General features: G+C 45.0%; 1 protein-coding gene across 4 annotated transcripts in view; it reads right to left on the reverse strand.

Annotated features, from left to right (window-relative positions):
- The window catches only part of SLC35F5 (solute carrier family 35 member F5), a 134,819-nt gene that overhangs the window by 57,498 nt on the left and 62,568 nt on the right, over window positions 1–14,753 (reverse strand). For all 4 annotated transcript variants that reach the window (XM_069732543.1, XM_069732542.1, XM_069732545.1 and 1 more), the window contains one exon: window positions 2,401–2,560. In XM_069732543.1, the coding sequence (XP_069588644.1) occupies window positions 2,401–2,560 (160 nt within the window). The remainder of the gene's footprint in view (window positions 1–2,400; window positions 2,561–14,753) is intronic.

Here is a 14,753-nt window from a genome sequence, read left to right on the forward strand (position 1 = left end):
GATGTAAAAGGTCGACCTTAGCGGTGGTGAGACAGCTGATGAAGGGAGGACTGTTGAACGTCTTTATTAATGTGGATGGGTTAAAATTATATTTGTTAATATTGCTTTTTCTGTTTAACAAAAATATATTGAACAATAAATATAAAATTAATCTTGCGCTGCTCTTTTATCTCGATTCTTGAATCTCCCCATGTCCACACGCTCCGTTGGTTATTATACGCTACCCAGGTTGGTTTCTGACCCGATATAAGCCTGTTGTCAGACGGGACTTATATCTAACGAGAAACTGGTGGCAGCATACTGTCCTGTTAGTGAGGAGCCCTGACAGTGACGGCCGGGAGGCTTACCTACATTCATGGCCAAAAGTATTGACACCCCTGCAATTCTGTCAGATAATACTCATTTTCTTCCTGAAAATGATTGCAAACACAAATTATTTGGTATTATTATCTTCATTTAATTTGCCTTAAATGAAAAAAACACAAAAGAGAATGAATCAAAAAGCAAAACATTGATCATTTCACACAAAACTCCAAAAATGGGCCAGACAAAAGTATTGGCACCCTCAGCCTAATACTTGGTTGCACAACCTTTAGCCAAAATAACTGCACCCAACCACTTCCGGTAACCATCAATGAGTTTCTTACAATGCTTTGCTAGAATTTAAGACCATTCTTCTTTGGCAAACTGCTCCAGGTCCCTGATATTTGAAGGGTGCCTTCTCCAAACTGCCATTTTTAGATCTCTCCACAGGTGTTCTATGGGATTCAGGTCTGGACTCATTGCTGGCCACCTTAGAAGTCTCCAGTGCTTTCTCTGAAACCATTTTCTAGTGCTTTTTGAAGTGTGTTTTGGGTCATTGTCCTGCTGGAAGACCCATGACCTCTGAGGGAGACCCAGCTTTCTCTCACTGGGTCCTACATTATGCTGCAAAATTTGTTGGTAGTCTTCAGACTTCATAATGCCATGCACACGGTCAAGCAGTCCAGTGCCAGAGGCAGCAAAGCAACCCCAAAACATCAGGGAACCTCCATTATGTTTGACTGTAGGGACCGTGTTCTTTTCTTTGAATGCCTTTTTTTTCTTCTGTAAACTCCGTGTTGATGCCTTTGCCCAAAAAGCTCTACTTTTGTCTCCTCTGACCAGAGAACTTTCTTCCAAAACGTTTTAGGCTTTTCAGGTAAGTTTTGGCAAACTCCAGCCTGGCTTTTTTATGTCTCGGGGTAAGAAGTGGGGTCTTCCTGGGTCTCCTACCATACAGTCCCTTTTCATTCAGACGCTGACGGATAGTACGGGTTGACACTGTTGTACCCTCGGACTGCAGGGCAGCTTGAACTTGTTTGGATGTTAGTCGAGGTTCTTTATCCAACATCCGCACAATCTTGCGTTGAAATCTCTTGTCAATTTTTCTTTTCCGTCCACATCTAGGGAGGTTAGCCACAGTGCAATGGGCTTTAAACTTCTTGATGACGCTGCACACGGTAGACACAAGAACATTCAGGTCTTTGGAGATGGACTTGTAGCCTTGAGATTGCTCATGCTTCCTCACAATTTGGTTTCTCAAGTCCTCAGACAGTTCTTTGGTCTTCTTTCTTTCCTCCATGCTCAATGTGGTACACACAAGGACACAGGACAGAGGTTGAGTCAACTTTAATCCATGTCAACTGGCTGCAAGTGTGATTTAGTTATTGCCAACACCTGTTAGGTGCCACAGGTAAGTTACAGGTGCTGTTAATTATACAAATTAGAGAAGCATCACATGATTTTTCGAACAGTGCCAATACTTTTGTCCACCCCCTTTTTTATGTTTGGTGTGGAATTATATCCAATTTGGCTTTAGGACAATTCTTTTTGTGTTTTTTCATTTAAGACAAATTAAATTAAGATAATAATACCAAATAATTTGTGTTTGCATTGTGTTTACAATCATTTTCAGGAAGAAAATGAGTTATCTGACAGAATTGCAGGGGTGTCAATACTTTTGGCCATGACGGTATGTGTCCCCAGCCTGGACTGGTGATGTATATCCCCCCTCACTGGGAGCGCCTCAATAACTCGTACCTACAAAGAAAGCCTTTCCGGCGACTATTTGCCCTCGGTGCAGTTCCCTGACTGACGTGGGGCAAGTGGTGGCGCCAGAGAGCCGATCCATGCTGGGTCTTTATCTCCCCTCCCCCGGAGGTGAGTGAAGATGATGCCCCCTTCCCTTGTGGGATCCGTCGTCACTATATGGGGGAGGAATCACTCAGCACAGGATCCGTCATCACTATATGGGGGAGGAATCACTCAGCACAGGATCCGTCATCACTATATGGGGGGGAATCACTGAGGACAGGATCCGTCATCACTGTATGGGGAAATAACCATTTTTCGTCTCAATGGCCAGGATGAAACACTCACCACAGCCACAGGAACTCGGACAGGACGGTGCCCACGAGGCCGTTGATCACCAGATAAATCCAGACCAGTTTATTTGGAAATTCAAACGCTTCAAACTTGGTGTAATGCAACAGAAAGAAGCCTGGCCAGAGGAGCAGGAGGTTAAAGAGGCCAACGAAGCCTGGAAGAAAGGACATGACTGTTACTGCGCTCACTTTGCCCCCGAAGAGGTATTAGTCACTGGTAGGGGGGTCACCAAGTTCCCGGGGAGGCGCCTGTCATCGGGGAAGTCACTCTGCCCCTTAGGAGGCACAAGACACTGGGGAGGCTGTCACCCTGCCCCCACAAGGTATTAGTTACTGAGGGGTAAATCACCCTGCCCCCAAGAGGTGTTAGTCAGTGATGTGGAAGTCTCCCTGCCTCCAAGTTGGTATCAGACACTGTGGAGTGGTGGTGGAGGTTATCACCCTGCCCCCCAAGAGATATCAATCATTGGGGAAGTCATCCTGCCTTTTAGTAGGTATCAGCCACTGAGGAGTGGCGGTGGAGGTTATCACCCTGCCCCCAAGAGGTGTCAGTCAGTCATGTGGAAGTCACCCTGCCTTCAAGGAGGCATCAGACACTGAGGAGTGGTGGTGGAGGTTATCACCCTGCCCCCCAAGAGGTGTCAGTCAGTCATCGGGGAAGTCACCCTGCCTTCAAGGAGGAATCAGACACTGAAGAGTGGCGGTGGAAGTTATCACCCTGCCTCTGAAGAGGTGTCAGTGATCAGTACGCTGCAATGAATGTGTTTACATTTGGTTGCCATGGAAAAACATAATTTGCATTGGAGCCAAAGAAGCAGAAATCTGACTTCTTCTATTTATTAGTTCAATAAAAAAAGTGATAATGAAATGGCAGCAGGGGCGCGGGCAGAGGGGAGGAGCCCGTGCACAGGGAGGGCACGTGCAGAAGAGTGCTTGTGCAGAGGTGGGTCCGCTGCCTTGGAGTAACCCTCAACTCTGGCCTGTCCTTCACACAGCACAGACTAACCCAGAACACCTCCTGTTGCCTCCAGCTCAAAAATATTTCCAGAATCCTTCCCTTCCAAACCCAGAATCTAATGAAATGTTCCTGTTGACCTCATCATCTCCCACCTGGACTACTGCAATATCCTCCTGTGGCCTCCCTGCTAACATTCCCGATCCCCTCCAGTCCAGATCCACATTGTCCAAGAATGAATGTACTGTATGTAGCAGAGACACTACCGCATCATCCACCCCCAATCTCTGCTGGTACGCAAACTGCGGACCTCACCCTCAGACACAAGTAGGCGAGTATTCTCTCCAAGGACTTCATAGCATGTGATGTTAAGGCCACTGGACGATAATCTTGTAGGGAAGTTGGAAAAGTGGTCTTAGGAACCGGCACCAGGCAGGTGGTCATCCACAGTTCTGGTACCCCCTGTGATTGACGGCTCCAGTTAAACAGGTGCTGGAAGACAGTACACAGTTGGTTTGCACACGCTCTTAGGACAAGTGGACTAAGACTATCAGGCCCAGCTGCTTTGCCAATAACTAGTCTACTACACTGTTTTCTCACGTCGCTTTGGGGGGCAGTTTATCCCCCAATGTCAATGCTGCCGATCCTTTCCCAGCTCCATCCCCCACTCCTGATGACGCTGTGCTTGTGTTGGTGAATCTGTTGAAAAATCTCATTCATTTTATTAGCAAAGGGCAGATCCACTTCCCACGCTCCGGCTTTGCCTTAAACCCAGTGAGCTGTTTCATGTCAAACCACACCTCCATGGAATTGTTGTGTGACAATTTATTTTCTAATTTAATTCGGAATGCCTCACGGGCATTCTTAATTTTCCCCTTTGTATCAGTTTCAGTTCCTTTGTATCCTTCATTTTAAATGCCAGTTTTTTTCTTGTTTAGTGTTTCAATTATTTTGTAATCCAAGGCATGTTATTTGTGTAATATCAAATCTTTTTAGCTGGTACAACAGTGTCAGTGCAAAAATTTATATAATCCGTTACTCGCCTGACAATATCATTTACATCATTATGCTCTCCCCTGTCGCATATCACCGCCCAGTTTGTGAGGACAAAGCAGTCTTGTAGAGCCTCCTCTGCCGCTGGAGTCCACTTCCTGATTAGTTTTATAGTCGCTGGTTGTTTGCTGACAACTGGTTGATAAGATGGAGGCAATAGTATGAGGTTGAGGTCTGATTTCCCCAGGGGGGGCAGTGCAGACGATGAATAGGCGTCTTTAACAGTCTCATAGAGGAGATCCAATATACTGTTGTCCCCCTTGTGGCAGATTTTACATATTGATAGAACTTTGGAAGAGCCTTTGAGATCATGGCTCTGTTAAAGTCCCCAGAGATTACAGTTAACGAGTTTGGGTGCTTTGTCTGAAGGCGAGCCAACACCCCTGACAATACTTCCCCAGCCACCTCTTGGTTTGAGGATGGAGGTATATACATGACTACTGTAATGCAAATGGAGAATTCCCTAAGTAGATAGTAGGGCCTGAGGCCAACTGCTAAGGGTACCGTCACACTATACGATTTACCTACGATCACGACCAGCGATATGACCTGGCCGTGATCGTAGGTAAATCGTAGTGTGGTCGCTGGAGAGCTGTCACACAGACAGCTCTCCAGCGACCAACGATGCCGAGGTCCCTGGGTAACCAGGGTAAACATCGGGTAACTAAGCGCAGGACCGCGCTTAGTTACCCGATGTTTACCCTGGTTACAAGCGTTAAACTAAAAAAAAACAAACAGCACATACTTACATTCTGGTGTCCGTCAGGTCCCTTGCAGTCTGCTTCCCGCATTCACTGACTGCCGGCCGTAAAGTGAAAGCACAGCCGCTGTGCTCTGCTTTCACTTTACGGCCGGCAGTCACAGTGCAGGAAGCAGACGACAAGGGACCTGACGGACACCAGAATGTAAGTATGTGCTGTTTTTTTTTTTTTAGTTTAACGCTTGTAACCAGGGTAAACATCGGGTAACTAAGCGCGGTCCTGCGCTTAGTTACCCGATGTTTACCCTGGTTACAAGCGAACGCATCGCTGGATCGCATCGCTAGATCGCTAGATCGGTGTCACACACACCGATCTAGCGATGACAGCGGGAGATCCAGCGATGAAAGAAAGTTCTAAACGATCTGCTACGACGTACGATTCTCAGCAGGATCCCTGATCGCTGCTGCGTGTCAGACACAGCGATATCGTAACGATATCGCTGGAACGTCACGAATCGTACCGTCGTAGCGATCGAAATGTTATAGTGTGACGGCACCTTAAGAGTTCAATGTTTTGACAGCAATGACTTTCCTTCAGTTACATGCCGCTGATTGCACCATCTGTTATTAATATATAGTATCACCCCACCACCCTTTTTCTTACCACACTTAGCTTTTTCTCTATCAGCCCGAATCATGTGAAACCCTGCAATCGAGACACTTGAATCAGGGACCTCCCTATGTAACCTGGTTTCTGTAACGCACATGAGACTGCATTCCTTGAAGTCCATCTGGGTTTACACAGGGCTAGCAGTTCATGTCTTATTTCCCAGCGAGTGTACAATGACAATGGATGGGACTGCTGGTTTAAACCTTCACGGGGAACATGTGCTGTGGCCACAGCTGGAGTAGTCTTCATCCTGCTCAGCTCCAGAAGTCGATCCCTTGAATACCCAACATGTTTAGAGACAGACTTAGGGGCAACCAGCAGATCAGTGTCCCTGTCCTTCGCTCCAGTCCGAGCCGTATCTGACTGTTTCCAGTGTTCTCCTGAATTAAATGAGCCTGGCATGAATTGTGTGCTACAAGCCCAAGCTGGCTCTAGTTAGTTACTGTATTCTTATCCAAGTACTTACACACATGCTGTTTAATAATTTGTTCAAAGATCTTTCCCAGTATAGAAGTAACGCTCACTGGCCTGTAATTTCCTGGCTTCATCTTCTTTCCTTTTTTGAAGATAGAGAAAACATTTACCCTTGTCCAATCTTCTGGGACATTGTGACAGGTGTGCGTGACAGAGAAAGCAGGGAGAGCTGGCCAATAAACAATGCAACAAATTATATTAAGACTGCAAGAATATAACATCAAACGTAGATATGGTTCCTTAGAGTCTGCAAGGTGGCCACACAAAAAGGACAGATCGGGAGGCACCAGCCGGTAATCCGACGTCAAGGACTATGCATCAGCAGTCTTTAGATTCGGTACTCAAATCCAGCAGGTTGGTGAGACATCATAATCCCACAATGTAAATGATCTGCAATCTCCATACATGGCACCAGGAGCAGATCCTCACCCTTCCCATGACACAACACCAACTAACCAAACATGTGGCTTATTGTCCTACCTCTATTGGGATCAGCCCCCTTGTTGGGCAGAGTTACTTACACCCACTCCCTCAAATATAACTCAAAGGATGAAGAATGTTCTAGAAGCCCAATGTCAGCCTGTCTGCAGTTTTGTGTATGCCGCATGCAGAGAGGCACAAAGACACATGCCCCCATAAGATGCAGGATATGCAAACAGGCTGGGGTGACACTCTGAAAAATCCTGAAGAACAGGAGAAGTCTGTAACAAAGATTCTGGCTAGTGGTTCTGCCATTTCTTTGCTAACTCTTCAGGACCCTAGGATGTAATTCTTTTGGACCAGGAGATGTAAATTAGCTCAGTGTTCCCCACCATCTCCCTTTATGGACAAAGTGGATTCTTTTATTCCTGTGATGGCCCCGTGAAGATCAGTTGATGTTACATTTGCTTTCTTAGAGAACACAGGTGTAAAATAGGAATTTAAAAGATCGGCTTCTCAACATCATTTTTTACCACTTCATCCTTTTCATCTTGTAAAAACCCTATATCATCTTTGACTTTTCTTTTGCTTTTGACATACCCCCAAAAACATTTTTTGCTGCTTTTGGTCTCCCTTGCGAGCCTCACTTCATTGCTGGTTTTAGCTCTTCTAACACTTACCCTGCAGACATCATTATATTCTTTAGATATGGCCCCTGTCCATGTAATATACATTTCTTTTTTCCTTTTTAAAGTGCCCCTGTCAGCAGGATTGTGCACGGTACACTACACCGTGTCAGGGCGGTGCCGTTATACTGATTACAGTGATACCTGGTGATGAAATCTGTCTTGTGGTTGTTGTGGAATCTGGATTTTCAGTTTTGAGTTAACTTCTTCATGACCCAGCCTATTTTGACCTTAATGACCTGGCCATTTTTTGCAATTCTGACCAGTGTCCCTTTATGAGTTAATAACTCAGGAACGCTGCAACGGATCCTAGCGGTTCTGAGACTGTGTTTTTTCATGACATATTGGCCTTCATGTTAGTGGTAAATTTAGGTCGATAATTTTTGCGTTTATTTGTGAAAAAAACCGGAAATTTGGTGAAAATTTAGAAAATTTCACAATTTGCAAGTTTTGAATTTTCATTCTGACAAACCAGAGTTATGTGACACAAAATAGTTAATAAATAACATTGCCCACACGTCTACTTTACATCAGCACAATTTTGGAAACAAAATTTTTTTTCACTAGGAAGTTATAAGGGTTAAAATTGGACCAGCGATTTCTCATTTTTACAACGAAATTTACAAAACCATTTTTTTTCAGGGACCACCTCACATTTGAAGTCAGAAACCAGGGATTCAAGCTTCAGGAGGCTAATTTGCATATTCCAGGTGCCTTCTGGGAGAAGCGAAGTCTCCCTAAGCTAGAAGATCGTTGGGTACAGCCGGGACCAGCTGCTTCGAAAGCATCACCAAACCAGGGATTCAAGCTTCAGGAGGCTAATTTGCATATTCCAGGTGCCTTCTGGGAGAAGCGAAGTCTCCCTAAGCTAGAAGATCGTTGGGTACAGCCGGGACCAGCTGCTTCGAAAGCATCACCAAACCAGGGATTCAAGCTTCAGGAGGCTAATTTGCATATTCCAGGTGCCTTCTGGGAGAAGCGAAGTCTCCCTAAGCTAGAAGATCGTTGGGTACAGCCGGGACCAGCTGCTTCGAAAGCATCACCAAACCAGGGATTCAAGCTTCAGGAGGCTAATTTGCATATTCCAGGTGCCTTCTGGGAGAAGCGAAGTCTCCCTAAGCTAGAAGATCGTTGGGTACAGCCGGGACCAGCTGCTTCGAAAGCATCACCAAACCAGGGATTCAAGCTTCAGGAGGCTAATTTGCATATTCCAGGTGCCTTCTGGGAGAAGCGAAGTCTCCCTAAGCTAGAAGATCGTTGGGTACAGCCGGGACCAGCTGCTTCGAAAGCATCACCAAACCAGGGATTCAAGCTTCAGGAGGCTAATTTGCATATTCCAGGTGCCTTCTGGGAGAAGCGAAGTCTCCCTAAGCTAGAAGATCGTTGGGTACAGCCGGGACCAGCTGCTTCGAAAGCATCACCAAACCAGGGATTCAAGCTTCAGGAGGCTAATTTGCATATTCCAGGTGCCTTCTGGGAGAAGCGAAGTCTCCCTAAGCTAGAAGATCGTTGGGTACAGCCGGGACCAGCTGCTTCGAAAGCATCACCAAACCAGGGATTCAAGCTTCAGGAGGCTAATTTGCATATTCCAGGTGCCTTCTGGGAGAAGCGAAGTCTCCCTAAGCTAGAAGATCGTTGGGTACAGCCGGGACCAGCTGCTTCGAAAGCATCACCAAACCAGGGATTCAAGCTTCAGGAGGCTAATTTGCATATTCCAGGTGCCTTCTGGGAGAAGCGAAGTCTCCCTAAGCTAGAAGATCGTTGGGTACAGCCGGGACCAGCTGCTTCGAAAGCATCACCAAACCAGGGATTCAAGCTTCAGGAGGCTAATTTGCATATTCCAGGTGCCTTCTGGGAGAAGCGAAGTCTCCCTAAGCTAGAAGATCGTTGGGTACAGCCGGGACCAGCTGCTTCGAAAGCATCACCAAACCAGGGATTCAAGCTTCAGGAGGCTAATTTGCATATTCCAGGTGCCTTCTGGGAGAAGCGAAGTCTCCCTAAGCTAGAAGATCGTTGGGTACAGCCGGGACCAGCTGCTTCGAAAGCATCACCAAACCAGGGATTCAAGCTTCAGGAGGCTAATTTGCATATTCCAGGTGCCTTCTGGGAGAAGCGAAGTCTCCCTAAGCTAGAAGATCGTTGGGTACAGCCGGGACCAGCTGCTTCGAAAGCATCACCAAACCAGGGATTCAAGCTTCAGGAGGCTAATTTGCATATTCCAGGTGCCTTCTGGGAGAAGCGAAGTCTCCCTAAGCTAGAAGATCGTTGGGTACAGCCGGGACCAGCTGCTTCGAAAGCATCACCAAACCAGGGATTCAAGCTTCAGGAGGCTAATTTGCATATTCCAGGTGCCTTCTGGGAGAAGCGAAGTCTCCCTAAGCTAGAAGATCGTTGGGTACAGCCGGGACCAGCTGCTTCGAAAGCATCACCAAACCGCGCGCCGTAATTTTTGCCTGTAGGACATTATTGCAAGAGAGCTTGGCTGAGTAGATTACACAAGAAGGAAAACACACAGCAAGTCAGCAGGATCTAGGAGCAACATGGCAGATGTGACAACCTACATGGTGAGCTGCAGCATGTGCTACATGTTCACAGATCGACCAGAAGAAGAATCCAATTTCACCTGTCAGAAGTGTAGACTAGTGGCCCTTTTAGAAGAAAAGGTGCGGGGTCTGGAAGAAAGAATAGCAACTTTGAAACTCATCAAAGAGAATGAAGACTTTCTAGACAGAACAGAAGCATCTCTACTGGTCACAGAAGGTGCAAAAAGTGTCAGAGAACCTCCAAAAGCAGATGAGTGGAAGCATGTGACCAAAAGAAGCAAGAAGACCATGGAGAAATCACCAACCACACAACTGAAGAACCGATATCAAATCTTTGTAGAGGATGAAGATGGCACACCTAAGAATGAAGCAATACCAGCAAGCAAAAAAGAAAAGGGCACACAGCAACAAGTGACAGCAAAAAGTACAGCCAAGAAGCAACGAAGAGTGGTGGTGGTGGGAGACTCACTACTGAGAGGCACAGAAGCAGCCATCTGCAGACCGGACATAACTGCAAGAGAAGTATGCTGCCTTCCAGGTGCGATGATCAAGGATGTGACCGATAGGATACCAAAGCTCTTCAGCTCCAAGGACGTCCACCCATTTCTTCTGATACATGTTGGCACCAATGACACGGCAAGGAAGGACCTACCGACAATCTGCAAGGACTTTGAAGAGTTGGGGAAGAAAGTAAAGGAATTGGATGCACAGGTAGTTTTTTCTTCTATCCTTCCAGTAGACGGGCATGGCACCAGGAGATGGAACAGGATCCTTGATGCAAACAACTGGCTAAGACGATGGTGCAGACAACAAGGATTTGGATTCCTGGACCACGGTGTGAATTACTGGTATGATGGACTCCTCGCCAGAGACGGACTACACCTCAACAAACCTGGGAAACACACATTCGCCAGAAGACTCGCTACACTCATCAGGAGGGCGTTAAACTAGAAGAAGAGGGGACGGGAAGAAAAACATTAGACTCGAACAAAGACGACCCAGGAAAACATACTCAGAAGGGAGGTAAGAACATTTCTAAAACAATCCACAGTGAGGAGATTGGAACAAAACAAAATCCTCTAAACTGCATGCTCGCAAACGCCAGAAGCCTGACAAACAAGATGGAAGAACTAGAAGCAGAAATATCTACAGGTAACTTTGACATAGTGGGAATAACCGAGACATGGTTAGATGAAAGCTATGACTGGGCAGTTAACTTACAGGGTTACAGTCTGTTTAGAAAGCATCGTAAAAATCGGAGAGGAGGAGGGGTTTGTCTCTATGTAAAGTCTTGTCTAAAGTCCACTTTAAGGGAGGATATTAGCGAAGGGAATGAGGATGTCGAGTCCATATGGGTTGAAATTCATGGAGGGAAAAATGGTAACAAAATTCTCATTGGGGTCTGTTACAAACCCCCAAATATAACAGAAAGCATGGAAAGTCTACTTCTAAAGCAGATAGATGAAACTGCAACCCATAATGAGGTCCTGGTTATGGGGGACTTTAACTACCCGGATATTAACTGGGAAACAGAAACCTGTGAAACCCATAAAGGCAACAGGTTTCTGCTAATAACCAAGAAAAATTATCTTTCACAATTGGTGCAGAATCCAACCAGAGGAGCAGCACTTTTAGACCTAATACTATCTAATAGACCTGACAGAATAACAAATCTGCAGGTGGTTGGGCATTTAGGAAATAGCGACCACAATATTGTGCAGTTTCACCTGTCTTTCACTAGGGGGACTTGTCAGGGAGTCACAAAAACATTGAACTTTAGGAAGGCAAAGTTTGAACAGCTTAGAGATGCCCTTAATCTGGTAGACTGGGACAATATCCTCAGAAATGAGAATACAGATAATAAATGGGAAATGTTTAAGAACATCCTAAATAGGCAGTGTAAGCGGTTTATACCTTGTGGGAATAAAAGGACTAGAAATAGGAAAAACCCAATGTGGCTAAACAAAGAAGTAAGACAGGCAATTAACAGTAAAAAGAAAGCATTTGCACTACTAAAGCAGGATGGCACCATTGAAGCTCTAAAAAACTATAGGGAGAAAAATACTTTATCTAAAAAACTAATTAAAGCTGCCAAAAAGGAAACAGAGAAGCACATTGCTAAGGAGAGTAAAACTAATCCCAAACTGTTCTTCAACTATATCAATAGTAAAAGAATAAAAACTGAAAATGTAGGCCCCTTAAAAAATAGTGAGGAAAGAATGGTTGTAGATGACGAGGAAAAAGCTAACATATTAAACACCTTCTTCTCCACGGTATTCACGGTGGAAAATGAAATGCTAGGTGAAATCCCAAGAAACAATGAAAACCCTATATTAAGGGTCACCAATCTAACCCAAGAAGAGGTGCGAAACCGGCTAAATAAGATTAAAATAGATAAATCTCCGTGTCCGGATGGCATACACCCACGAGTACTAAGAGAACTAAGTAATGTAATAGATAAACCATTATTTCTTATTTTTAGTGACTCTATAGCGACAGGGTCTGTTCCGCAGGATTGGCGCATAGCAAATGTGGTGCCAATATTCAAAAAGGGCTCTAAAAGTGAACCTGGAAATTATAGGCCAGTAAGTCTAACCTCTATTGTTGGTAAAATATTTGAAGGGTTTCTGAGGGATGTTATTCTGGATTATCTCAATGAGAATAACTGTTTAACTCCATATCAGCATGGGTTTATGAGAAATCGCTCCTGTCAAACCAATCTAATTAGTTTTTATGAAGAGGTAAGCTATAGGCTGGACCACGGTGAGTCATTGGACGTGGTATATCTCGATTTTTCCAAAGCGTTTGATACCGTGCCGCACAAGAGGTTGGTACACAAAATGAGAATGCTTGGTCTGGGGGAAAATGTGTGTAAATGGGTTAGTAACTGGCTTAGTGATAGAAAGCAGAGGGTGGTTATAAATGGTATAGTCTCTAACTGGGTCGCTGTGACCAGTGGGGACCGCAGGGGTCAGTATTGGGACCTGTTCTCTTCAACATATTCATTAATGATCTGGTAGAAGGTTTACCCAGTAAAATATCGATATTTGCAGATGATACAAAACTATGTAAAGCAGTTAATACAAGAGAAGATAGTATTCTGCTACAGATGGATCTGGATAAGTTGGAAACTTGGGCTGAAAGGTGGCAGATGAGGTTTAACAATGATAAATGTAAGGTTATACACATGGGAACCTGCAGACTGTGAGCCCTCGCGGGCAGGGTCCTCCCTCCTTATGTACTCGTGTGCCTTGTTATCTGCTCATGTTTAATGTATTTGTCTATATTTGCCCCGTATTCACATGTAAAGCGCCATGGAATAAATGGCGCTATAAAAATGTATAATAATAATAATAATAATAATGGGAAGAGGGAATCAATATCACCATTACACACTGAACGGGAAACCACTGGGTAAATCTGACAGGGAGAAGGACTTGGGGATCCTAGTTAATGATAAACTTACCTGGAGCAGCCAGTGCCAGGCAGCAGCTGCCAAGGCAAACAGGATCATGGGGTGCATTAAAAGAGGTCTGGATACACATGATGAGAGCATTATACTGCCTCTGTACAAATCCCTAGTTAGACCGCACATGGAGTACTGTGTCCAGTTTTGGGCACCGGTGCTCAGGAAGGATATAATGGAACTAGAGAGAGTACAAAGGAGGGCAACAAAATTAATAAAGGGGATGGGAGAACTACAATACCCAGATAGATTAGCGAAATTAGGATTATTTAGTCTAGAAAAAAGACGACTGAGGGGCGATCTAATAACCATGTATAAGTATATAAGGGGACAATACAAATATCTCGCTGAGGATCTGTTTATACCAAGGAAGGTGACGGGCACAAGGGGGCATTCTTTGCGTCTGGAGGAGAGAAGGTTTTTCCACCAACATAGAAGAGGATTCTTTACTGTTAGGGCAGTGAGAATCTGGAATTGCTTGCCTGAGGAGGTGGTGATGGCGAACTCAGTCGAGGGGTTCAAGAGAGGCCTGGATGTCTTCCTGGAGCAGAACAATATTGTATCATACAATTATTAGGTTCTGTAGAAGGACGCAGATCTGGGGATTTATTATGATGGAATATAGGCTGAACTGGATGGACAAATGTCTTTTTTCGGCCTTACTAACTATGTTACTATGTTACTATGTAGTATGAGGGCTCTATATGGCTGAAAATACCCAAAAGTGACACCATTCTAAAAACTGCACCCCTCAAGGTGCCCAAAACCACATTCCAGAAGTTTATTAACCCTTCAGGTGTTTCACAGCAGCGGAAGCAACAAGGAAGGAAAAAATGAACATTTAACTTTTTAGTCACAAAAATGATCTTTTAGCAACAATTTTTTTTACTTTACCAAGGGTAAAAGGAGAAACCGGACCCCAAAGGTTGGGGTCCAATTTGTCCTGAGTACGCAGATACCCCAAATGTGGAGGGGAACCATTGTTTGGGCGCAGGGCTTGGAAGGGAAGGAGCGCCATTTGACTTTTTGAATGAAAAGTTGGCTCCAATCTTTAGCGGACACCATGTCGCGTTTGGAGAGCCCCCGTGTGCCTAAACATTGGAGCTCCCCCACATGTGACCCCATTTTGGAAACTAGACCCCCCCAAGGAGCTTTTCTAGATGCATAGTGAGCACTTTAAATCCTCAGGTGCTTCACAAATTGATCCATAAAAATGAAAAAGTACTTTTTCACAAAAAAGTTCTTTTAGCCTCAATTTTTTCATTTTCACATGGGCAACAGGATAAAATGGATCCTAAAATGTGTTGGGCAAGTTCTCCTGAGTACACCGATACCTCACATGTGGGGGTAAACCACTGTTTGTGCACACGGCAGGGCTCGG

The sequence above is a fragment of the Ranitomeya imitator genome, chromosome 7 (genome assembly GCF_032444005.1).
Source record: "Ranitomeya imitator isolate aRanImi1 chromosome 7, aRanImi1.pri, whole genome shotgun sequence".
NCBI lineage: Eukaryota > Metazoa > Chordata > Amphibia > Anura > Dendrobatidae > Ranitomeya > Ranitomeya imitator.